Genomic DNA, 26,892 nt, shown 5'->3' on the forward strand with positions numbered 1-26,892 from the left:
CTTTAACCACTCGACTACCCAAAGCGCTCCATACATATATATATCTATCTTAACCATCAAATATACCTAAAATGCTGCCTGTATAACTTTAAAGAAATATATTGGCACATATCAGACAACGTAGATACCGATACCGATATATATATGTATGATGGGGCAATTTCAGCCAATAATATCAGTCAGGTTGTACAAAGTATTTTAAATGCTTGTATATTACACACTATATATAAGTTTCCTCTCCTTTTAACTTGGTCGTTGGAAGTCGGAGTGTCGGGAACGACGTGATACCTGAGTTTGTATTGTTCCAGTTCAAGAAGTCAGGAAACCAGTTCTAGTGAGGTTAACCAGTGATCCTGCTTATTGTTAACGACTGATTTAATGCTAATAAACAGGATATTACTACGACTTTCACGCCGGTGATGAGCGAGGTAGCCGTCCTGGATTTTGAGATCGGGGCCGGTGAGGTTCCTCCGACCTTCTGAGTCACAAATCCGACTTCAGGTGTCGTTCCATTTTATATTTCTAACTGGGAACTCAGATATTCCAGGTTTTGACTACAAATGAAGTTTAGCATTACAGTTTATTTCCAGCTTTCTGGGAAGACTTTCCACAAAGGTTTTTAACCCTGGTGTCAGAGATGAGCTTCCACTGAGTCATATGAGCTTCAGTGAGGTCAATCACTGGTTATTGGGAGATGAAATCTGGCTCATTCCAGTTCATCCTAAGTTAGATCAGCTCTGAGTGGAAGTAAAGTCAAGTTCCTCCAAACCAGACTCATGTTTCATGTTGAGACAGGAAAGAGTCGTCACCACAAAGCTGCCGAATGTTGACTAGTTAAAATAATTAGGCGATTAATTCATCATCATCATCATCATCATCATCAACCTTTATTTATTGCCTCAGGGATACATTGACAGCAGACATCAACTCCTAATTTAAACAATTACACACACAAAAATATTTAAAAGGTGTAAAAAGCATAAAAAACAAATCAAATACAAAGATCCACTCTTAATTAAAACCATTACATTCAAAAACACATTAAAATTAAAGATTATATTCCTAAATAAAATTTTTAATAAATGAATTGACTCATTAATGGACAGAAAACTAATCTGCATCTATGCTGATGATCAGTTTATATATTATTTAAACCCTTTCGAGGCAAATAAGATCATTTTTGGGGGGGTTTCCTCATTTTATTTGATGTAAATTGCATATTTTTTATGTTTTGATGGTTATTTCTCATGAAGGTTTCACTATTTTCTTCCATTTATTAGACCAAATCTTTTTATAATTGCAACATAAGATCTACTTATTAATCTACGTATGATTGCTTTATATAATTGTATTTCATTTTATTTTTATTTTATAGTTTTGCTGCTGCTGTTTTCCTTTTCTGTCTTATAATAAATGTAGTCCTATAGAAACAGGCTATTACTACTACTACTACTACTACTACTAAATAATTAATCAAACACATTCATTAATTATGAAATAAAACTGTTTATTTGTTGCCACCCCACTATATACTCTAATGTATTGTTGTATCTTAAATAATATATAATAGAAATAAGAGGTGTCCACTTACTTTTGGCCATATAGAGTAAATCAACAGGGTATTTCTATTAGATAAACGTCTCTGAATTCACTAATAAAACCTGAAATAAATGTAGAATGAGTATTTTTGTCTACAATTAAAACATTTCAACTGATTTAACTTGATTTATTTACATTATTTCCTCTCCTCTGCTCCTCCAGGGCTCTCCAGGGCAGATCCCGGGACAAGATATGGAGCTGTGAACCAGCCCTTCTCTCCATCTCCCATTTTGCTGCTTTGCCTGCTTCTCTCCCCCAAAAAAACCCCCAAAAACAACCCACCTCTTCCAACCCTGCTATAGCGGTTTGGCTCCGACTCCTCTAAGAGAAGAAGAAGAAGAAGAAGAGAAGGGGGGAGAAAAAAAGGAAAAAAAAAAAACCCAAGTGGGAGGGAGTAGTAAACTTTCCCCAGCTGCTGTCCAGACACACACATGCTGCATTGCTGCCATTCCCCAAACACTGCTCCATCCATCCCTAGGGCTCGGCCACTAGCTTGCTAACGTAGCGGGCTAGCTCTTGGCACAAAAAGCAGGCCTGTCCTTAGGGATAAAAATACAAGCAGACTGTGTACACTTGTCTCTTTCTTCCTTTCTTTTGTATCCTGCTGTTTTTCCGGGTCAACCCAGCCACATACTCGCCAGGCGGCTCCTTTTTTGTGTTCAGCCCGTCATTCCCGCTGCTCTGAGCAGCAGTGGAGGATCGCTAACGTAAGCAGCCAGTCATTCATTTAAAAACAAGGCAGCCTGAGGAAGGGGAACTAGAGGAGGTTACTCATCTGAGGACGGGATGATGGAGCCCAGCATGGAGAACTGCCTGACCCAGGTCCTGCAGAAGGACATGGGCCGACGGCTGCAGGTGGGTCAGGAGATCATCGACTACATCCTGGATAAAGAGAAGTCCTACGACCTGGAGCAGGATCAGACCGCTCTGGATAAGATGGTGGACGGCATCGCCAGCTCGTGGGTCAACTGCAGCAACTTCAAGGTAAAAACTCCTGACGCTGATGAGGAAGCGAAGCGATAGGGATTATGTGGCGGGGGGATGATGGGACGATTGGGGCCACCTGAGAAGGTCCCAACCTTTTATAACAACTAAAATTTGATGATTTGCCTTCAATTTTAGACTTTAGGAAAGTTTTTATCCTCAATTAATGACTGAATTTACCACCTACTGACATTTAAAGCAAATTTTGGACCATTTTTCCTTCAGCAGCATGCTCAAAGTAATATTTTAGCTTAGGTCCGACGGGTCCCAGCCTTTACTACAAATCAAATTTAATGGGTTTTTTCAGTTTTAGAATTTAGGAAAGTTTTTATCCTCAATTAACGACTTTATTTCCCACCTACTGACATTTTCAAGCTATTATGGACCATCTCTCCTTCAGCTTTATGCTCAAAGTATTATGTTAGCCTTGAGACTATGAGGGGAGAATAGTCCGAAGGGTCCCAGCCCTTTACTACAACTAAAATGCAATGCTTTGCTTTCAGTTTTAGACTTTAGGAAAGTTTCTATCCTCAATTAACAATGTCCTTTCCCACCTACTGACATTTTAAAGCAACTATGGACCATCTCTTCTTCAGCAGCATGCTCTCAAAGTATTATTTTAGCCTTCTTTTTATGAGCACAACAACCCCTGAGTTATGAAAAGGCCGTCACTCATTTAGATGGTGACGGTCTGCTGACAGGAGGACGGGACAGGAGCATTGACAGTTGTCCTTAAACATCAATACATGCTACCGCTCTGTGAGTTCACACTTACACACACGCACACACACACACACACACACACACACGGAGCGACTGGAAAGCAGCAACCCTCTACAGTATAAATGATATCTCTCATTCATTGCGTGTCATTGTGCAGCAGCATAATAGCCTTTTTCTTGGTTGTTTAAGGTGGAATTTCCAGTCTTTTTTCTTTCGTTTTTTGACAATTTGCTTCTATTGTTTCCCCTCCACCATCGAGCCGGCTCACATTCTTGTCCTGTGATTGATTTGTGCTTTATTTTGGAGTTAAATCTAGGGCACCATTTTTTTTTTTATCTGACCCCGAAACGTGATTACATGAGCAGTTCCTTTATAGCTTTTTTCTCTCCTCTGCCGTAACTGTGTGAACGTTGTATTTTTCTACTTAAAGCTCTGAATTGGGCCTAAAAATGTCAGCAAAGCCAATTCATGCCCTCTCTCTCTCTCTTTGCCCTACATACTGCAGCTCAGGGACACACAGCTTTTTAGTTATATGTCTCTTTCTCCAGGTGTTGCACTCGCCTGGAGGGTCGTTTTTTGTTCTCTTTTTAATGTGTGTGTGTGTGTGTGCGTGCGTGCTGCAAACGACCACTTTACCACATTGACCACGTTGCACTGCTGCTGCACAGCTTGAGGATGAAATATTTCGGATGTGGAGCAAGAGACGGCTTAATTGGATCTGGCCTGGTTACCGCTCAGATGAAGGGGTGCAGAGGGCCAGAGCCGGCAGATATGAGGCTTCACAAAGAGAAGAACCAGCCAATACTTTACTGGTCGCACACAAACCTTCCTAAATTATACTAAGCTTCTGCACTGTTTTAAACTTGTTTTGTATGGTTTTTTTTACTTTAAAGACTTTAAAACACTCTTAAATTGTGTCTCTGGTGGAAAAAAGATGCAGCTGCGTTTCTGCCGGGTGCTAAAAAGCTTGTCAAGGATTAAGTGAGTCAGGCTGTCAAACCTGTCAGAAGCAGGCGGTGATGTTTCCTCTTTTTAAGGTCCCACAGAGCCGCTAGAAAAAGTGTTTGTGAGTGGCGTTACTCGTGTTCTCAGTCGAGCCCCAACAGAGGCGAATGTCCTCAGAACAGGCCGAGCTGATCACTTGGCAACTAATGTGGAAACTATTCAGTTTGAGAGAGAGAGAGAGAGAGAGAGGGTGATGGATTCATTCACCATAAATGGAGGTTTGAGGGGGGGTGAGGAAGAGGGGGAGCGCCTCTAATACCAAGCAACTGTTTAAAGAAAGAGTTTTACAGTCGTCTCATCTAAACTGAAGTGTCATATTTAGTGCTTCAGCATGTTTTCTGTGATTTCTGTGCTTAGAAAACAAGCATTGGAAGAGGTTAGGAAGCGTAGTGGAAATCCTTTTTCTTTTTTTTCTTTTTTTTTTGGGTGATCTCATTCTTTCATATCACAGACTGGAAAGAGTTCAACATTGTGTCAAGCTGACAATACAGTTCAGTCTGAGGTCACTGCATGAAGTAGATCACAAAGTTTTTTAGTTATTTCTTCTGAAGGGAAATTGTTTCTACAGCAACATGAGTTCTGTTTTGTCTCCGCTGGTTTTCAGCCATAATAAAAAAAAAAACATAGTTACACATTTTTGGGAAATATGCTTATTCCCATTTTTTTTTTTGCCTCTAAAGATCACAAATTAACATGTTATATCTCATTTATTTAATCTGCACACAAAAACAAAGTTTGAGAATAAATATCTGATGTTTTGTAGTCGCTGTGAGGTTGCCAGGCAACCAGCGGTGAATCCAGGAAGGCCAAGACATAATCCAACGCTGAAAGCGATCGTAAAACCACAACATGTTTTACACTCAATCATTTTAATGGATTTAACTAGAGAGTAGAGTAGTTGACGGACAGAAAATGATATGAACTGTGTTTAAAGAAGAAAATGCCAAAATTCTCTGGTTCCTGCTGCATGAATGTGAACATTTGTTTGGTTACATTAGTCCTCTGTGGCAGTAAACTGAATATATTTGGGTTTTTGATTGATGGTCAGAACAAAATGTGACTTTTTAAAGTTGCGTTTTGGGTTTTGGAAAACAGTGATCAACATTTTTAATAATGCTCTGAACTTTAAAGTCCAAACAACCAATCAGTTGATTTAGAACATTAGCTGCAGCCCCAGATTAACCCTTTACATACTGTTCATATTCTGCAGCCCCATGCATAAAAAGTGTCTTTACCAAATGTTGAAGCACAGATGTGTTTAGAAAGCATCAATAGTGGATCTGACTGATCAATACATGTGATTAAACCTTGATTAATGTTTCAGAGAGCAGAGATAGTGTATTTTTTAGCTTTTACACCACTAAACATCTCCTATCACACAATATCATGTCCTATTTTACCTCAGACATGAAAATATAACATAGCAATAATGATTGAAATGTTATTTTATATGTAAAGTGTAAAATGAGCAGAACTTTATGGAACTGTGGGGTTTATTGTATAACCATTAGAGCCATCAGTCTTCACTGCTACATCATAACAAGAAATCCTCATAACTACTATCTTATTAAAACTATTAACTATTCATTTAACAAACATGATATAACTTGTCAATCAGTCAGTTTTATGCCAAGCTACGTTAACCGACTGCTGCCTTTAGCTTCATATTTAGCCCACAGACATGAGAAGTATTAATATTCTCATATACATCTTGGATAGAAAGCAAATAATATAAGATAATGATAATAAAGTTTATGTATATGAGAGCACCTTTCGTATAAAGGATGTAGCTCTAAGTGCTTTACATAGATACAGATAGATCTTCAGCCATCGTTCAGAGTCCACATCTCTTCTAGCTTTAGGTAGTTTATTGCATCATTTTGGAGCATAATTAGAGAAAGCTCTACTACCTATTTCATTGTGTGTATAATTCAGCTGCAGACTATCTGAGAGCTCATGAAGGATTTGAAAATAACAGAAAGTCTGCGATGTAGGTTGGGCCCCCAAAACCATTTAGAGCTTTACAAAAACAAGTAATGTATATTATTTGAATGTCTCAGGCAGTATGAATGAATGATATTCAGCTTCAAATGGTTACTTAAGCATTAAGGTGTGTTTGTGTACGCTAACTGACTAAATCCTTCATATAACTAGTGTTTAGATAGTCTCAGGTGTGCTCTCTGTCACAGAACCTGTTATTGTAAAGCCGTTAGCGGCGTAATGTCGAGTATAAGATGATACTAATGTAGGATTTCATCATGTTGTGTGTGGTAAAAACTCTGCACAGCTTCTCATGCATCTTAAAAGACAGAAAAACTGACTTAGATTTGAGTTCAGTCGTCTTGGATAAATATAGGAGGAGTATTCCCATTCCCATGCTCTGTGTGAAAGATTGCCCAGTCTGAACGTGTGTGTGTGTGTGTGTGTGTTTGTGTGTGTGTGTGTGTGTGTGTGTGTGTGTGTGTGTGTGTGTGATGTGATCAGCGATGCCCCGGAGAATGTGCCTTTTTCTAAAAGCAGCAGAAAAGCATGAACATGAGGCATTAAAGAGGGACGCATTGATCGGCCCGCTGCCAGGCTATTCCGACTGTTTCTAAATGCAGCGATTTAATGATTCATGCACAAACACATACACACACACTTTCAAACGATAAGGGTCATGTGCACCGTAGACGGGACACCTTTTAACCAGAGCGGTGATCTTCCTTCTGTGTGCTCCGAGTGTCGAGTCAGCAGCAGAAGCAGGTTTTTAGCCGCTAATTCAACTCTAGAAACAAGTCTGCATACGCCTAAACGATGGGCTCCATGCAGAGGTTTGTTGTTCTTGTTGTTGGAAGAAGCCAGACTGAGCGAGGAGCGGCATGCTCGTCTCTGTGATGCTTCTGGAGATAATCTGTAGTCTGTAGATAAGGTTAAATTTAGTCTTGTAGTAGTCTGAGTGTGTTTTTAGGGGCGTGTCTTCTTATGTTTCATGCACAATGCTACAAGACATAAAGAGAGATCTCAATGCAATCAAATTCAAAAGTCTTCTGTCATTCAAGCTGTTGCCAAACAAGTTCAAACAATGCTGATTCAGCCTTTTTACCACCAGATAAACCTCTCTGTATTTCACAGTATACTGAGTTATTAATCTGATGTCGGGGTTTGATGTTCCCACACTGGCCGGATGAATGCATGAATGAATGCAGATTTCTTGGCCGTGCCGAACTTCTGGTTAGCTCTTTGCACAACTTGAATGGGGGTAAAATTATGTAATCGTGCAGCTCTTCAAGACTTTGCAAATGTTATCGGACTGAATCAAATACTGATATTGATAGTGAGTCATTTTGCAGGAGGGTTGTTTGACATGTTAAACAATTTATCCACCATTTTAAAAGCCCCCCAGGATAGCTTAGTGGCCAAATTGTGTAATTACAACATCACGTTTTTATCATATACTTACATTGTGACAGAGACGTCTGTGAAATGACTCGTGTTATTATCAGAATTTCATCTATTTGGTCCAGTCGCACTACGAAAGTCCAAAAGAGCCTCATGATTAAATCGTTTTATCCTCGTGCAAGTTAGCCAGAGGGTTAAACCAGAAGTAGCCGGCTCTGCCAGTCAAAGTCGCTAGTTCACTTGCTCGATGGGCCCAATGATGCAGAAGCAAAGCAGAAGAGGAAGAATAGTTTTTAGCTTCATGCGGCACTGAGCAGCTTTCATAGGAATGAGCGGGGCCCCTCCTTCGATGCCGTATCCAGTTCTCGTTATTCGTTATAGAGAGTATGATGTAAGCGCGTGTCTGCAGTGTTTTTGTAATTGCTCTCATTGCCACAAGGGGGAGATACATGTGCCAGGGCGCATCTTTAAGTACAACACTAAAATAAGCTTTAATGGATGGTAGATCCATTATGACCCTAAAATGATGATTATGCAACACATTTCTTCATGCGGCACTGAGCAGCTTTTATAGGAATGAACAGAGCCCCGCCTCTAATGTTTTTATACGTCCATCCATCCATTTTACAGCCGTAACTGTAGCGACGGAGAAGGCTACGGCTTCTCTCAGCAGTATAACACTAACGATGATGGTAGATTTAATAATAAAAGAAACAACCTTATGACCCTTAAATGATGATTATGCAACAAATTCTTATAAATAAAGAGGGAGCATCAGTCACTTCTCCTTAGGTTGTATTTTTTTTAGTTGATCATTCTGGCGAATTCTAATGAAACTAAAAGCTCTTAAACTCAGGCTCTTACTCTTATTCAGCTTCTTATTTTGATTCAGTCTTAGAAAAGGTTCACAACAAGTACCACAATTTATGCTTTTATTCAAAAGTGCTCTCCTGTGCAACCAGTGGGGGGAATTTGTGGCTTCAGTGTGAATTAATGCTGACAGATTTAACACCGCCTTCAATGTAAAATGCTGCCGGACCACAAAACAACAGCAGACAAACAATAAACAAGGATTTGATTTGTATGTCTCCTTTTTTTTTTGGTTTTTCACACCTCGCTTCAGTTCGGCTCTCATCAGGAGTCATCCATCACGTCACCTCTCCTCTCTGTCATTTTTTTTCCCCGTCTCGGTCTCTGTTTGAGTCTGGTGAAGCCGAGGCATTTCACTGACTGAATCGATGGAGGCTGGCAGGAGCTGGTTTCCGGGTTGATGAGCTCTGAAGTGATTGCTCAGACAACCTGGTGCCACCTGTAATGTCTGGACCAAGTGGCCTGTACAGACCACAGCAATCACTGCTGCTGTAGGTTTTATCTTACAGACTCTAACACTGTGTCTTAAATCACATACTTCCGTTAGTCCACTGTGTACTCGCGTAGTGTGCACATTTCGACAGGTTAGTGTTGTCTTAAATCAAGCACAGCTGTTTTATGTTTACCGAAAATGACGAGTAGTTGGTATCAAATCATCACAGACTGCTAGATTAACCCAATAAATCTACTGATGGTTTATATGTGACAACAGTACAGTGGTGCGTAGTGTAAAAAACACATGTATGATTTACATTTGTACTTGTGCTACAGAGCCAAGATGGCGACCGTTGAGGGTGAAAAGTGTCCATAGTTACACACTCAACTTTATGAATCATTTTGAGTGAAACCATCCAGGTTCTCATAGTGCTGCATGTTTCCATACTTCTCAGTGTTGAACGCACTTATGCACTCAGAATATTAAGAAGTGTAAGAACAGAAGAATAGATTTAAGCTCTCCTATGTGGGTTGTTTGGTCCTTTGTCTACTATATGTGACGATGATAATATGATATCGACAGAACATCTAGGAATGATGCAGATATTGAAGTTTGGAAGTAAAAAACAAACAAGAAAACAGTATATTGGCAGTAAAGCTGAACTGTTTGACTGGACTTTGATAAAAAAAACCATGAAAGTTGTTTTTGGCTTGCTTTGGTTTTTATGAGGTTTGCTGACAACAAGTCAAACCAAGAATAACACCAACTAGAGCTGAATGATTTAGAAAAGATATCCAGTTGTGTTTGTCTTGACTGATATTGCAAAGATGTATTAAAATGATTATCGTGTGAACAAAAGCTAATGAATGTCTTATCGTCATTGGTAGCTGAGTGGTTACCGTGCATGCCTCGTAATCGCAACATCCCTGGTTTGACTTCGGCAAGGAACCTTTGTTGTAAGTCATAACCCTCTCTCCCTTTCCTGTTGCTAGCTACTTTCAAATAAAGGCAAAAATAATATTGATAATAAATTATGACTTAACTTTTACGACCATGTCCATCAAAATGACGGACGATGAGAAAGTCTAACTCTGGCTAGGACCACAGTATCTCATTTAAGATGGTTTATTGACCCACATTTTTATGTGAAAATTGCAGTCGGCCAAATCATGATTTTGATAATTGTTGATCCTTTAATTGGCAGGTAGGAGGTGCAGAGTCTTGTCTTCCTTTCTGATCTACAGATGCCTCAGGAACTTAGCTCGACCGTCGTCGCCGCTGCCTCTCATTCACTGTGCCGGGCGTCTCCTCGTGTTTCAGTCAGCTCCGTTTTTAAGTGTTTGTGAAATGTGTCTAAGCTCGTCTTTTTTTAAGTCTCGAGGCAGAGGGGGGGGACGACGACTGGTGCCGTCTTTGTCTTAAGGGAGCCATTGAGTGGTCAGTGTCCTTGTTTATTTCCCGGTCTTGAAATGGCTTTTTGCCTCCTCTGCTGCTTTTAATGTCCTTCAACGAAAATATGCCTGCTGGGATCGGTTCCAGTCCCCCCCCCCCCCCCCCCCCCCCCTCACCGCGACCCCTCTAAAGGATACGAGGGTATAGCTAATGGATTGGGTGGATGGTCCAAAAGGTTTGAGAAGCATGTGAGGATTTGCTACCTTATGCATCACGGAGATGCTAACACAAGACGAAGATAAGTAGATTTTAGGGATGCTTGGTGCCAAGGTGCTTTAGAGGATAAAAACAACAGCAGAAACAATGTGAATGGACAGAAAAGTCAAAGCATAGTTTGTATCAGGTTGTTTGTGGCTTCAGGGAGGACTCGACAAGCTGACATCATCAAAAACCCGACGGATGATTAGTTGTAAAACACACACACACAGACGACCGAACGCTTGCGGATGCAGCTGAATAACATCACTCTGAAGTCTGGCTCATAAAAAGCTTGTTTCTGTTGCCCTGTAGGGAAATATAATGTCTCAACAGGATATTGGACAGTAAATAATGTGTCCTGTATGGCAAGAGGCCCGCTTCCCTTTGGCGACACTTTGACTGCTTACGTTTGCTCCTGCAGATCCTTAAAAAAATCTTAGAAAGTCTTATATCAGATTTCCAGGATTTAAGGTCTGAAATAGTCTCGTTTTTAACTGTGGCAGGTCTGAAAGTTTTGAGGTGATGCCTGGTTTCATGAGAAATATAGCTAACTGTGTGAGTGCCATAATAAGAACAGGACATGGCTCATCATAGTTGGCATTAATCTGATTACTTAATGTGATTCTACATATATTGTTATATGGAGATACAAAAATATCCCTGTTCATATTTCTATTTAATTCTAGTTATATTAATATCAAGTTGAGCCTGAATGTGCATTCATTTAGCCGTGGAAATAGTCTTAAACCTCCTGTTGTCTTTGGTTCAGTTTTGACCCAAGAGGACATCAGGCATTCTCAAATACTTATATATTAGGTATAGTTCAATTTAAATGATTTCCAAAAATGTGTGTAAAACCTGTGGTAATAAGTTGGAATGAAGTTGGCTGAAAAGGTCAAATTGACCCGGTCTAGTTTGTTTATAAAGCATAAAAGTATAAATTATCATCCAGTGCTGTGTTAGACCTATTTAGCCAACTTCATTACAACTTATTATCACAGGTTTTACTCATATTTTTGGGAAAGGATGGTAAATATGCCTAATTTAAATCAACTTATACCTCATTTGTGAGTTAATGCCTGTCGTCCTCCAGGGTCAAAACTGACTGGAGCACAACAGAAAATCTTACAAAGGTCTTAAAAAAGCATTGGATTTGATTTCATACATAACAAAGCTAAATGTGGCTACCTGAGACGATGCTGAAGCTCGCACTAATGCTGTGGATTAATCAACCTTGCACAACCTTAGCATAAGCACACACATTCAGTCGCACGTACAAAAACACACTTTTCCTGTCATGTAAACTGGATTTGTATTCCTCTTAATCCTTACATACTGTTCAGGGTCAAATTTGATCCTTTTTTACATTTGAAAGCTGTAAAAACACCATATACACATTTCTTTTAGCCAGACGTTTCCTAATATGACTCCAAATATACAAAAAAAAGCATCATATTTTTATTTTTGTGCAGCTGATGCACATTTTTATATATGCAAATACCTAAATTTGACCTGTGAACTCCTCATACTCAGTCAAAGTTGATCCATTTTTACATTTGAAAGTTGCAAAAGCACCCGATACACATCTCTTATAGGTGGGCTTTTCCTAATATGACCCCGAATATACACAAAGATGCGTCATATTTTTATTTTTGTATATGCAAATGTCTAAAATCGACCTGTGCATTCTTCATATTCTATAAAATATTCTCCTGGACTACATTATAGTGATTGTAAATGTCTTTTTTCCCCCATAGATGAACACTCTGTTGCTCTCTGACAGCTTCAGTAAGGATTAAACTAATTAATTAGTTAATATCTAATGAGGGAATTTGTGACTGTGAATTGGCTTAGAGACTAATTATGAGTCAGCATATGAACAGTATGTAAAGGGTTAATGGAAAACTCTCACAGTTGGAGGTCATTTTTATGTGTTTACAGAGTTAGCTCACGCAGGTAAACCTTCATTTTTTTAACTGAAGTGGTTGTTTGAGCTGCACGGCGAAGGGGCACGAGGGGTCTGAGGGGGGCGGGGGGAGGACTTTGGATCCTCGGCTGGTCCTGACGTTAAATGTTAATCCTAAACCATGTTAAGTTTGCGGCCCTGAGAGAGAGAGAGCAGAGAGAGAGAGAGAGAGAGAGAGAGAGCAGAGATTTGTGCAGAGCTCAGTGGAAAAGCTGCGACACACACAGAGACATACAGAGAGCTCAGCTGTACTGATGTGGAGGAAAAGCCTTCGAGAGCTGTGCGGTGTGTGTGTGTGCTGAGATTCTGCGGTGACACAAAATACAACAAGACATCTGTGTGTGTGTGTGTGTGTGAGAGAGAGAGTGAGAGAGAAATATGGGCAGTATGGGTGATAGTGGGAGGATTTGTGGCTAAAGTCTGCAGTCAGGAAGTTTCTGTGTGTGTGTGTGTGTGTGTGTGTGTGTGTGTGTGTGTGTGTGTGTGTGTGTGTGTGTGTGTGTGTGTGTGTGTGTGTGTTTTGCAGTGTTGTGGATTTGCTGTTGTGCAATTGTTGGTTTACTGATACTGATATTGTGACATTAAAACTGGATCATCTGAGATCTTTGAGCTCTGATTACTGGTTTGGTTCTTTTCACTCTGCGTCTAAATGAGTAAAAGTGCCTGCTGTTATTAAACCTGTTGTATAACTAATCTGTTATTAAATCACAGAGCAATGTCCAAAGTGTTCAGGTTGTTCTTTTATCTTTAAATACCAGACATGTAACAGGCTGTAACCAGGAAAACTTTCACTTTCACTCTTAGAATGACAAATAGCTATAAAATATGACTTTTCTCACTTTAAATAGTCAAAATTGAAACCTAAGTAGATTTTAACCCCCAACATCACAGATTTGAAAGGCTTTAGGTTTGATAAGTAGATACAATACATGATTCAGTTTTAGATAAAATGCTATTGGACTCTAATCCTGATAACATATTGATGTTATGAGGTCTTAAAGATCAGTAAAGTGCAGCAGTTTTATGATTATACGTCACTGCTATAGCCGAGTTAATGAATAAATTAGGTCATCATATATATTACTACTGGCCGCTGCTGTAATGGAAAACATATATAATACCTCCTGAAAGCATGCCTCCTTTTTAAATTATTGCTAAATGTTATATTATAGTATTTGTTCATTAATATTGTATTATATATTCAGTCAGTGTCTTTTAGCCCTGTGCGTGTTTAGCGTGTTTAGCGTGTCAGGGAGCACATGGTTTAAATCAGGGATTAACGTGGTGAATTAGTCCATTTTCTGCAATAATTGGGTTAAGCTGCAAAATTGAATGTAGGTCTACACAACGCTGATGCTCCCCCCCAATTGTAATGATGTCACAGAAACATTGTTCAATCGAAATGATGTGCAAATAAATCAGAAATCGTATTATTTTTGAAAAATATCACATAAAAAAGAGAAATCCAGTTTTAGCCCCTTGAGTCTTTACCTTTCAACATTTGTGACTAAAGACTAATAACCATAACTTAAAAGATATCCATTAACCTTTTTGGCCTAATCAATATTCACAACCTGTAGAGCAGCATAATATATGAAATGTTAATTAAATGTAACTGATTCAATTAACATCTTTTTCCTACTGTACTTCACATGCTACTCACTCCAAATCCTGAAGGCCCCTTGATTCAGTACTGTTCAGTTGATTAACTATAATGGATATGATATGAATCATAGTTTAACTCTAATAGTCTTGAAGTGATCAGCTGATCATTTCTGCAGAGGCGTGGATCAATAGGAGCTCTGTTGGTCTATAAAAACACACAGTAGCCTTGCAGTTGTTTAACAGAGTGATGCCTCTTTTCACTCACAAACAATCTTTGTCTGAATACAGACTTCAGCTGCAAGAGAACAAACAAAGGTTTTATTGAAGCAGTTCATTAATGATAATTATAGCTACAGCTGATCTGATGTGCTGCTAATGATGTCTGTCATTTTAACCAGTGATTTCAGCAGTTTGCTTAACTCTAACATACTGTTCGGGGTTAAATATGACCCCATTTTTACATTCAAGAGCTGTGAAAACACACAACAACACTAACCCTAACCCACATTATACACAAATAGAAATAAAATGCATCATTATTTGTATTTGTGTGCAGCTGATACACATTTTTATATATGCAAATGTTATCATATTCACCATAAAATAGTGATTGTGAATGTCTTTTTTCCCCACATGAGATTAATCAAACATTTGTTAATGACTGACTGAGGAATTTATGAGTGTGACTTGGTGTAGAGACTAATTAGGAGTCCGAATCTGAACAGTATGTGAGGATTAAAAATGAGACGCTTCGCCAAGTTTTTCTTTTAATCTTAGCCAATACAAAAAAAAAAAAAAAGGAAACTCATGCAGACTCCAGGATTACATCCAAATGCCAGACTTGATCTTGTCAATTCCTCATTGAAAAATAAGAAGGATAAAAATCAGCATTGTCTGATCTTGCAGACGGGTAGATTTATTTATCTAATCTGTAGTGATAGCTGAGCTGTGTGCTGCATAGTGAAGCTCCCTGCCTGCCTGTCTGTGGTGGGTGTTCACTGTGTCTGTGTCTGTGCAGAGCTGCAGAGTGTGTGTGTGTGTGTGTGTGTGTGTGTGTGTGTGTGTGTGTGTGTGTGTGTGTGTGTGTGTGTGTGTGTGTGTGTGTGTGTGTGTGTGTGTGTGTGTGTGTGTGTGTGTGTGTGTGTGTGTACATCCAGCGACAGCGCAGCCAGCTTGGCAGCAGGGCAGCGCCATGATGTAAGTGACGCAGCAACGGGTAGAGAGGGAGGAGCAGAGAGGAAGAGGAGGAGAAGGAGGAGGAGGAGGAGTAGACTGAGAGTAGTGAGGGACCTGCTGCTGATGCTTGGACAGACAGTTAAAGCCCCCCCCCCCCCCCCCCCAGCAGCTGGATGCCAACCAACTGTGTGGTTGCTTTTTGCAGTTTTGCTCCACTTTCTCCTCTCCTCCCTTTTTTTCTATCTGTCTCTGCTTTTATCTTCTCTTTTGTCACTCTCTGCAGCTCCCTTTCTCCCTCCGCTCTAATTCAACACTTAGCAACCTGCAGTGAATCCCACCTCATTTGTCATCTCATCCAATTAAACACACAGTCTCTGCTCTTCTTTTCCTGACATATTTCGATATGACACAGTCTGTATTTTTTGCCTCCATCATTGTCTCTTAACAGCAGCAGCAGCAGCAGATGTAAATCCCCCAGGTCGTGTTGATCCCCCTTCCTCCCCATCACTGCCAGTAAAAATCTGTCCAGTGTTGGGACCCTTAGTGGAGCCGACCCGGGGAGTCATAATCCTGCTCTCTTATTTAATCTGCTCAACACTGAGTTAAGCTAGCAGTCTCAATCCCTTCGTTTTCATCAGGTCTCTGCATGCCATTTCAGCATGTCAGCATTATGTGCAAAGTGAAGGGTGTTTTCCTCTGTTAGTGTCCTTAAATGCTCTGAATGTAAATTGAGTTGGCGGTTGATGATCATAACTGTCACACAGCATTGGAGAGATGAGATAGAGCAGCGGGTGTGATTAGGGTGGGTCAGTGTGGCTCTGCCCGTCGACTCCCTCATTACATCACACTGAGATATGAATGAGGGGCTACTAACTCTAAATTATCTCTACACTGCTGCCATATAACAGGATTGCAGCAAGCATCATGTCCAGAGGCGACTGATGAATCTGTTTGTAGAGTCTGATAGATGCTTAAACCCTCCGATTATTTTGGAGTGATGTCACAGTTATGATGTGATTTGTGATATTAGAGGGAATGATCATTTTTGCAGTCATTATGGTGGGATTCTTGCAGGGATTTGTACCAAACAAAGATGTTTTTTGTAGGCCAGGCCTCTGTAACACCACAATATTTAATTTAAGAATGGTATTTTTTGACACATGTAGCCTTTAACAAATAGTGCATGGTTGGCCATATTGTGATTTCGGTAACATTTGTATTAATTGATCAGCCTTAACAGCATTTACAGGTTATGAAACTTTGCATTAAAACCTTGATATTTGGTAACTTAACATAACCTAAAATAAGTGTTTCCAGTTCCCAATTAACCCCCTCTCCCCACACATGTATCAGATCTTTCTTTACTGTCAAACAATGTCATCTGCCATACCATGAAAACATATTGAATGTATGTAACAGTGGGGAGATTAAAGATATTTGAGGAAGATTAATCAGAAAAAAAGAAACAATGAAAGTTGAGTTGAATGTCTAAGTTTGGATTATTTTGCATAAAAAAAAAGAGAATTTGGATCGATGTCTTTTTGGGCGTCAATGTTCTGATAATGAGTCGGCGTAACTAAACTCACTGAGTAAAAAAAAGTTGAAAACTAATTGAAGCTCGTATTAAGACCAAGGTATAACTTCTTTAACTTCTTCTTAACTTCTTTAACTAAAGAGAGTTAGTGGAACCTGGAACAGCCTTTCACACCTAACTGGTTTGGTCTGGACTTTTGTACTTTTCAGTTTGATTTGAACCAAAATTACACATATGAAACCTCCTCCAGACCGCCGTCCAGACCAAAACAGCTGAACCTCGGTCTGAGGAAAAGAGTCGGTCTCGGTCTGGATCAAACTGAACCACAGTTGGGTTCAGCCTTAGGGTGAAAACATTCTTTGGATGGTTCGGACTTTCAGACCAATTATATGAAGTTCCGACAGGCTATCATCAGAACCGGAAAAAGGAAAAATGAGCCACAGTAGCTTGTGGGAAGAGGAGGAGACTACGTTAAAATAAGATGAAATATGATCCGACGACATTATAAAAATTCATCTGTATAAAAGTCATAACGATGCCGACACTTTCCAGATTAGAGAGAATGAGAGAGCAAAGCCACCTGAAGATAAATAAACTGCAGCAGTAAACAAAGGTGCGTCGACCAATTAAAAGGACAGATTTCCTTTTAATGACGATCTGGATAGCATTCTTGACACTCGTCCAACAAGCTTTCCCATTAAGGTGGTGGAGTCTTCCTCAGCTTTAACTGGGTTGGACATAAAATGATTATTATAGAGGCAACTAAATGAATCTGTTCATTAATTTCTCTCCATATATTCAACCTCTGATAGAAGGCTATCTGCTGAATTGACAAGACGCCAACGTCACACCTTTCTACGAACCAATCAGTGTCAAGTATATGGACATGCAGTACATAATATATATGTCATGTCAAGTTCTTTATTGCACTTGCATGATTGCAGTGTGAAAGCAAAACTAACCGGATCATATGTGATAAAAAAATGGACCATGATCCGGATCTTGGTTCGGACTTTGAGATGTGAAAGGTTACATATATGGAGATTGAATGCAAGTGAAGGGCAATTGAGAACATACAGAGGTTAGTTGTTTATTCAGGCCTTTCTGAGCCAAAAAGAAATAGTGGGTCTAAGGAGATAGACGTAGACATTTGATGATGAGGCAGTATTTACTATATTTTCCATTCCTGTAAACTATAATGAACTTGAGGGGGAAACCACAGTCTAGACCGATGCATCGACTTATTCCTTCAGGTACAGTAATGACACACAAAGGAAAAGATGGTAGAGTCTTTTTCTTCTCCAGCTGATAAAACAAACAATGTGATCTATTGCCTGTCCAATAAAAGAGGTTAATAGTGTGTGAATGACTCGCTAGGGGTTTACTCTACCCTCACACCTCTTACCTTTCTTTCTCACTGTGGTTCATACCAAAGAACATCAGGTGAGTTCACAGCGAGGGCGTGATCACACCATAATGCTTACATACCCGTCAAATTAATGGCTTTTTTTTTTAATGAGTCATGCATACCTGTAGGTGTGCAGTTACGGAAAGAGTCACGTGCTGCTTTTAACACCTGCTGCACACGTTTGATCTGTGAGAAAAACCTCCACAGTGACTTTAACAGTGGTTTCTAGTTTGTTAATCTAATTTTATTCCCTTTGTCGGTGATGTTAGATGCTTTTATCTTTGGGCTTTGGTTTGTTGGTCGGACAAAAACACATTTGAGGACATTTGTTGGTGCTGTGGTGAAAGTGTTGAGATCCGACCTCCCAAGACTGCAGACATGACTTCTAACATAAAAAAGTGACTCAGGCACTCATTCAGACATGAGACGACATGTTCAATTACCGTCAGATGAAAACTACGGCGGTGCATGTCTGAAAGCGGTTATATTATCCAAGTTGTCCTCATGTGGACCTTTGAACTCCCTTCAGGAGGAAGTCACAGCGCGTTATAGCTGTTAGAATAGAGACCTTTTTACTCTTATCTCGGACGTGCAACCAAGTGTGCATAAGACAAGAAATAAGCTATAGGCACTGATCAGCTGAGCGTGTGTTGAGTTCTCGTAGGAACAGTAGTCCTGATTGTGTTTTTTGTCTCTTTTACATCTATGTAAGATCAACCCTGCATCGCAAACATCAAAGCCAAAGTTTTATGAGTCTCTTTTCAGTGATCAATACACACATCTGTTAAGACTCTCAGGAGAAAGCTTCTTTACTCCTGAGGAAGATGAATACTAATACTTCCTCTGCCTCTCTCTCTCTCTTTCTGTCTTGAAATGAACTCTGTTACCTCTCAGCTCTCTCTCTGCCTGAGCAATGAATATATTTGCTTAGAGAACTGATTACTTGATTTAATTGTAAATGTTTATAGAGGAAAATATCTGCATCCTCATAGCCTCGTATCCAGACTTCCCAGAACAACCTCTTGTCGACATTGATGTTGTCACTGCAGCTTCCTCTCCTCTCCTCTCCTCTGGTGTATGTCCCTTTGTGTGGCGTTGTCCTGTATGTCAGACAATGCTGCAGACGCCCCCTTAAGCAACTGGATTACATCACGAGTGGTGCAGCTCCCAGTCCTGGTCTGGCCTGCCAATCCAGCCAGAGGTGACACTGACTCGTCGTCTCCTCCCCGAACAACCAAGCTGACAGTCAACAATGACTCGTTGACCTTTTGGGATCTTGCTGTTACCTGCTAGACTGGACTGAAATTTCTTAAGGTGGACATGCATACAATGACTTGCATTCCTGAAGGATGTGAATGTGTCAGATGTATATAAACAGTAAAGAGTGAAGAGTTCAACCTAAATAAACTCCTCATGGTTGCACATTTTCAACAATAGCACGCTGAAGGCAGCCTTTGACTATAGGATAGGTAGAAACAACACCTGGGTGTTGGTGTCTTTCTTCAGGTGATAGTTAGATAATGAAATATGATCCAAGAATGCAAGATAAGTGAGTTTGAAGGCTTATCAGATGCCAAAACACTGCACAGAGGTTTATAATACCATGTCATTTTACAGCTATCATAGCAGCAGTCGTTTTATCTTCGGTGTTGACAATCACAAGATTAACATCAGCATGATGCTTTTATGGATGGCCCGGTAGCTTACTTGTTAATACACATCACTGCAGTGTTTGTTTGTTTTTTCAGCAGTTGTTCAAGCTCAAATTCAATGTAAGGCAAGGCAGTTTTATTTATATATCACATTTCATACACAATGGCAACTCAATGTGCTTTACATAAAACAAACATTTAACAGTAATAACAGTTATAACACTAGTAATAAAAAGAAAATAGAGAGAATAGAAACAAAGTACAGAGAAAGAGACAGAAATAAAATAAAAACTAGTCTAGAATAGAGCATTAAATATAAGGTTGCAGCATAAAATAATGATTTTCTTTAAAATCATTAAAAGGACATACAGTGCAAATGAAAGATGAAAATGTAAAGTGCTTTAAAAGAGCTCAATCATAAGCACAGGAGAAGAGAAGTGTTTTCTTCAATTCATTATTTGTCCCAAAAAATGGGAAATTTCTGCTGCAGCAAGCATAAAAACACATAAAACACACAATGCATCACAGACACATACAACAGCAGACATAAATACAGCGCAGGGTGGCCGGCACACATGCACAATGCACTTTCTAAGCTCGCTGGCTTTAAGTATCCCCCATAACCCCACAGTACGTACAAATAGCATAATGGATAATAAATATTAACAACATGACAATTTCAATGTCATCATCATAGTAGCGTGCACACCCACAACGCCAGGACCCATATTTGTGCACATTGGCAGTGTAGTAACTTAAAATGACCTTATAATTGTTCCATATTGGTTTATTAGTGTTTAGGTATGTGTGCATGTTATATTAGCATTAGCTTTTATTCCCATTAGCTCAACGCTAGTTCCAGTCAGCTGCTTGAAAAGGACAAAGTGCACTTACTGATTTATTTATGTTGATCATGATTGCTCTCTGCATTGTATAGGTTATGGCCATTTTCCGTTTACCTTGATGGTGGACGTTGGAAGTTGGAGCTGGGAATGATGTGACACCAAAATATTCAAGTTCAAGAAGTCAGAAAACCAGTTCTAGACATTGTTAGCCATTGTTAGCCAATACCAGTTGATACAAAAGGCATTATGCTGTATATTGTCCACATTATAGAAGCACAAATGAGACAGAAGTGCTAATGAAGAGGATATTACTACAACTTTCACACTGTTGGAACATGCGGCAGCCATGTCGGATTCTGAGGTCAGGGCTGATTAGGCTCCTCCGACCCTCAGGGAGCGTCTCACTTGATATTTCCGACTGGGAACTCGCAAAATCAGACTTCCGAGTCCAACTGGAACGCACCATTACACGTTTAAAAAGGCAGAAAATGGTCTTAGTCATCTTTGGGTTGAAGGAGCACGACTAAAACATTTTCAACAACAACAAGAAGAAGAAGAATCTGTTATTTGGAGCCTCAGTGCCCCCCCCCCCCCTCCCTCCCTTCTGGTCATGAGTCTCTCTGAGGCATTTGGGACGGTCATGTTGTGTTTAGAGCTGCTAATAAAATAATCTTTGTTGTCCTTACTGTAAATGCAAAGTCACATATTTTTGTAGCTCAGTTAATAACTAGTGTTTGACGGACTCTTCTCGGGAGCTTCACGTACGTCCACGTCAGCCTCAGAGGAATGTAGAGGAATATAATAAACTGTATAATACTCTCAGGATTATACTCTGGAGATTTTTTAAGCAGCATTTTTTTTTGTCCAGTCAGTTGTCCTTTTGATCCGCCCTCATCCGTTTCATCATCCTCCACGTCAGCCCGTCGGAGGACTAACACCCGTATCATGTTATCAGTCGGGCCGTTTGTTCTGCGGAGCCAGCAGGAACCCTCCGGGGGGAAAGGAGGCCGCTGTGGTGGATTGTGAGCTGCTAATATGCTCTGTCATGGTCCAAAGTGTGGCAATGTGAAGTGTGCTGTGTCATGGACAAGAGAGAAATGTCCTGACTGCCTTCGTATTACAGAGACGTGCGCTGCCAGGAAGCAGAGAGACCAGTTTTTTGTGTATTTATTATTCTTTATATTCATTCATTTGTGTGTGATGTGATGCAGTTCGTATAGCAGCTAGTACGCTATATAAAGAAGCTGCGTTCGACAGGATTAAAAGGATAAAAAAAACAAAACAATCATCAGCATACATCTGTCATTTGTCTTTTGATGCTATTATATCAGTTACATGTCTGTCTGTGTTGTTATTAAGCCTGCAGCCATATTTGATCTCATGTGGTGACCAAATGGCGTGCATGTGGATAAAAACAATCAATTTCAATCCCCCTTTTTTTTTTTTTTTTTTTTACATTGGAGTCAAACAAGATAGATCTATTGATTTGGATTGTCATGAAAAAATCGTCTGAAAACCATAAACACAAATATAAAATAATACACAAAACACTGCTTTTAAACAGTTAATTATTATAATATAGGAGACATCATACACACATTAGTGACATCAGCTCATCTCAACAAGCAAAGAGCAAACCTAAACTATTATCTTACAGCCTATTTTACCCAATAGAAAATGCCCACGAGAACATATATTTGCATCTTCCACTGATCATGCATCCTTAAAGTCAGGGCTTAGAGTCTTAAATGATTACTTACTTGACACCTTATTGAGGCCTCCGCATCCCAACACTCTTGGTGAGCTTCTACCTTGAGACTTTACGCTTGGCTTTGGATATAAGCCAAGGGTAAAAGAAAGAGTAATGGACCTCCTAATGATAAAAAACACACACATTCCCCAAGACACACAGTTACAAGGCAAAAGCAGTGATCCTCTTAAACCCAATCTTGCATTAAAATATGTTAAATCAACTATTTGTTGCTTCTAGGCCTCTGACGATAACTACTTTTATTGGATGATATAATGTCTCAGAAATAATCGCGATAAACGATATTATTGTCATTTGAAGATCATTTTATACCACTGACATAATGATAATAAAAACCACAGACTGTCATTATGGTTGGGGTCAGAGTTATTTACCTTTAATTCTTCTGCAGTCTCCACTCAGGACGTACACAGTGAGGAATGGAGGACACTACTCACTTAGCCAATGTGACATGAATAGCCTCTTAGCTGCTAATGTGAAGTGTGGCAATACTGAGGTCAAAGGTCATGTCCATGCAGGGGTGTGCACAAGGGGGGGGCATCGTGGCCCAATTGTTGTAAAACGTGCGCTAAAGTGCCCTCTTGGGAGCCGAAACGTGCGCTAAGGTGCCCTCTTGGGAGCCAAAACGTGCGCTAAAGTGCCCTCCTGGGAGCCAAAAAGTGCCCTCCTGGTTGGCAAAACACACTAAACTGCCCTGTTGGGTGGCAAAAACGCATGCTAAAGTACCCTCTTCAGTGGCGAGAACGCGCTGTATGTGCCCTTTTTTTCTTTTCGCCCCCGCCCTTCAAAAAGTCTGTGCACGCCACTGTGTCCATGTATCATACGATAAGTCCATATATAGACATGATGATGCTGATAATTGGGTCAATGACGTATATATAAGGATTTTCAACAACTCAATTTTAGAATAATAAAAACAAGCATATCTAATGCAGTAGTTCAAACATTCAGAATGTTGTGTACCTGAAAAACTGATTACAATGTGAAATTAAGTGATTTTAGTGGGTTTTTCAAGATTAATTGGCACTGGCCTTAAAAAAAGTCATGTGGTGCGACCATGATTCATCTTGAAATAAATTAATTTACTTAACACGCTTCACATCTTTTTTTTTTTTTTTTTTACAAGTTTTCAGTAATATAAAGTGTTTGTAAACAAAGTATTTGCATTTTTTAAATTTTTTTGTAAATGATGATCTTTTATTTATATAAGATATTTCAAGATGAATCATGGTTGCACCACATGACTTTTTTTAAGGCCAGTGCCAATTAATCTTGAAAAACCCACTAAAATCACTTTCAAATTGTACTATGAATTTTCAGGTACCAGCACTCTGAATGTTTGAACTACTGCATTAGATATGCTTGTTTTTATTATTCTAAAATTGAGTTGTTGAAAATCAATACGTCATTGACCCAATTACGTTATTGTACGATAAGTCGATAATTATTGGGATGGGACTAGTTGCTTAAACACGATTGCGTTAGTGGATTGTAAATAAAGCAATCCAGTAACAATCCAGGAACAACTCTTGTGTTCCTGATGTGCTGTACAAGCTTCTCTGTTGTGCATCAGGAGAAGTGACAGAAAAAAGGGCGAGGGAGGTTATTTGGAGAGAAGGATGCAGCTCAGGGTTAAACTCTGCAATCTGACTTCCTGCTCTCTTTTCTCACAAATCAATTCTGAAGCTTTTTCTGGCTGTTTGATAGAAAGATATGAAGCATACTGTATTCCTTACTGGCAGCTGTAATTGTTTTCCTCATGAATATTTAAAAAAAGAAAACGTTGTTCCTTTTGTCTAACGATAAAGAGATGTGACTGAGCGTTGTGCATACTAGTTACATGACTCTACTTGTTGGCAGTAAAAAAAGGTAATCAAAGAGGCAAACCACAGTCTGAAAGTACCTTTTCATCATAATAAACATCCAAGGTGACTTAAACACATCTCACCTCATTTTAAACACAATGCACAATGGTTGCTATGGTTACTTAGATGCAGTCAACACAGGTAGAGTATTTCCTTTTTAAAGGGTTTCTCCCCCCCGCAGGCAGCCGTACACATGACTGCTGCAAGTTGTCACAACACTCCTGTACAATAAATACTGTCTTTGTTCCTGATTAGTGTGGATTTGTTTCTCCAATAAAAAAATAAAAATAAAAAAAGACTCTCACTGTAGTTTGACTGTGAGCAGCTGTAAACTACATAGAGAAGGATCATCGGACATATTTAGCAACCTAACGAGGAGTTTGGGGTTTGGAGCAGCTGGTAGAGACATGATGACAAAGTAAAGTGATGCTTAGACTGGATGAAGAAGATGGTAAAGCCAACAGGATATGTTAAGAGAGTATAGCCTAGTTATATACATATAGTGATAGCATTTAAATCATCATAGCAGTGTTAATATGTATATTTTCCAGTTTCTACACATATCACACAAGGCTAATTTTGTCAAAGAAATGTTTAAAATATGCTAAAATAAAACAGCACTAATGATTTCTTAGTCTGACTAACAAGCCAAAACTTTAAAGGAGCAGTTCACAGTTTTTCAGGTCTGTCTTAAATTAACTCTCAGGTGCATGAATAATCGTTGAAACCTGTTTTTCCTTGCTGTAATCGTCCACAAAGTCAACCATTAAGAGATTCCTTCATAAGGAACTAAGAAATTAATGGCCTGATAATTGCAGCTGTGGTATCATATCATCAAACCGATGTTCAATAAATCAATCAAACTTTATATTTATAGCACCTTTCATACAGGTTAATTAGTTCAAAGTGCTTCACAGCTGATTGACAAGCAAACAATAAGACAGAATGATTTAAGACCTGAGGGCAACATAAATATTTAGGATTTATAATTAAAATCTAAAATAAAATAAGAGAAAATAAAAAAAATAAGAGAAAAAGTTTATTAAAAGTTAGAGTAAAAACTATGTTAAAATAGGCAAAACATTAAAAAGACAAAAAAAGTCAAATGAAATAAAAGAGATAGAGTTTAATAAAAGTTAGAATAAAAACCCCAAAAGAAGCAGGGCCAATGAAACTGATAAGAAGATAAAAAAAATATAGAATTATAATAAAATATAATATAAAGTAGAATAATTTAATCAAAAGTGATGAAATAGGAATAGTGATAAAAACAGAGACTTCCTGTCAGTGACCATCTGATGATCATATTCATGTAGAGAAATGTGCAGATGCTATTCGACCCAGCCTTGATATGTAAAGAAACCGTGACCCCCAGCGTCTCCTCGTCCCAGTAAGAGACTGGTAATCTGTGGTTATGTAACCGTGACCCCCCCCCCCCCCCCCCCCCCCCCCCGCCCCCCACAGTGTCTCGCTCCTCTCTGACCTTCAACGTGTCCCTAACAAACTAGCGGCTCTCCACTTCTGTGTTGTCTCAATGTGACATCCTGAGTCAGCTGTCTCTCTGCCTCTGTGTCCAGTTGTTTGTTTGTTTCATGTGTGTGTGTTTGTGTGTGTGTGTGTGTGTGTGTGTGTGTGAGAGTGTGTGTAAGTTTGTCTATGTGTGTGTGTGTACTAGTGTTTTGTTTCATGTGTGTGTGTGTGGGAGAGTGTGTGTGTATATGTGTGTGTGTGTACTAGTGTTTGTTTCATGTGAGTATGTGTGGGAGAGTGTGTGTGTGTGTGTGTGTGTATATGTGTGTCTGTGTATATATATGTGTGTGTGTGTGTGTGTGTGTGTGTGTGTGTGTGTGTGGACTAGTGTTTGTTTCATCTGTGTGTATATATGTGAGTGTGTGTGTGTGTATATGTGTGTGTATATGTGTGTGTGTGTGTGTGTGTGTGGACTAGTGTTTGTTTCATCTGTGTGTATATATGTGAGTGTGTGTGTGTGTGTGTATATGCGTGTGTGTGTGTATGAGTATGTATATGTGTGTGTGTGTGTGTGTGTGTGTTTGTGTACTAGGCTTGTGTTTATGTGTGTGAGAAAAAGTGACAGAGAAATGCACGTGTTGCACAGTGTCCTCTGTGACCCCCGACCCCCACCCTGCACACCAAACGTGTGTGTGTGTGTGTGTGTGTGTGTGTGTGTGTGTGTGTGTGTGTGTGTGTGTGTGTGTGGAGGGGGGGTCCAAAGGTTTAGTAGCATCAGTATGACATGACATCAACACAAATATAAATGCTGATGTGTCCGATTGTGTTAGTTTGTTTAACAGTTGGTGCTGTATCTTGTTTTTTTAGTGTGTGTGTGTGTGTGTGTGTGTGTGTGTGTGTGTGTGTGTGTGTGTGTGTGTGTGTGTGTGTGTGTGTGTGTGTGTGTGTGTGT

At 39.5% G+C, this 26,892-nt stretch overlaps 1 protein-coding gene across 1 annotated transcript in view; it reads left to right on the forward strand.

Annotated features, from left to right (window-relative positions):
* The window catches only part of clasp1a (cytoplasmic linker associated protein 1a), a 119,745-nt gene that overhangs the window by 4,532 nt on the left and 88,321 nt on the right, over window positions 1–26,892 (forward strand). Inside the window, exon 2 of the mRNA XM_062431453.1 lies at window positions 1,762–2,583. Coding sequence (XP_062287437.1) covers window positions 2,386–2,583 — 198 coding nt within the window. The 5' untranslated portion in view covers window positions 1,762–2,385. The remainder of the gene's footprint in view (window positions 1–1,761; window positions 2,584–26,892) is intronic.

This window comes from Scomber scombrus, chromosome 13, assembly GCF_963691925.1.
Source record: "Scomber scombrus chromosome 13, fScoSco1.1, whole genome shotgun sequence".
Classification (NCBI taxonomy): Eukaryota; Metazoa; Chordata; class Actinopteri; order Scombriformes; family Scombridae; genus Scomber; species Scomber scombrus.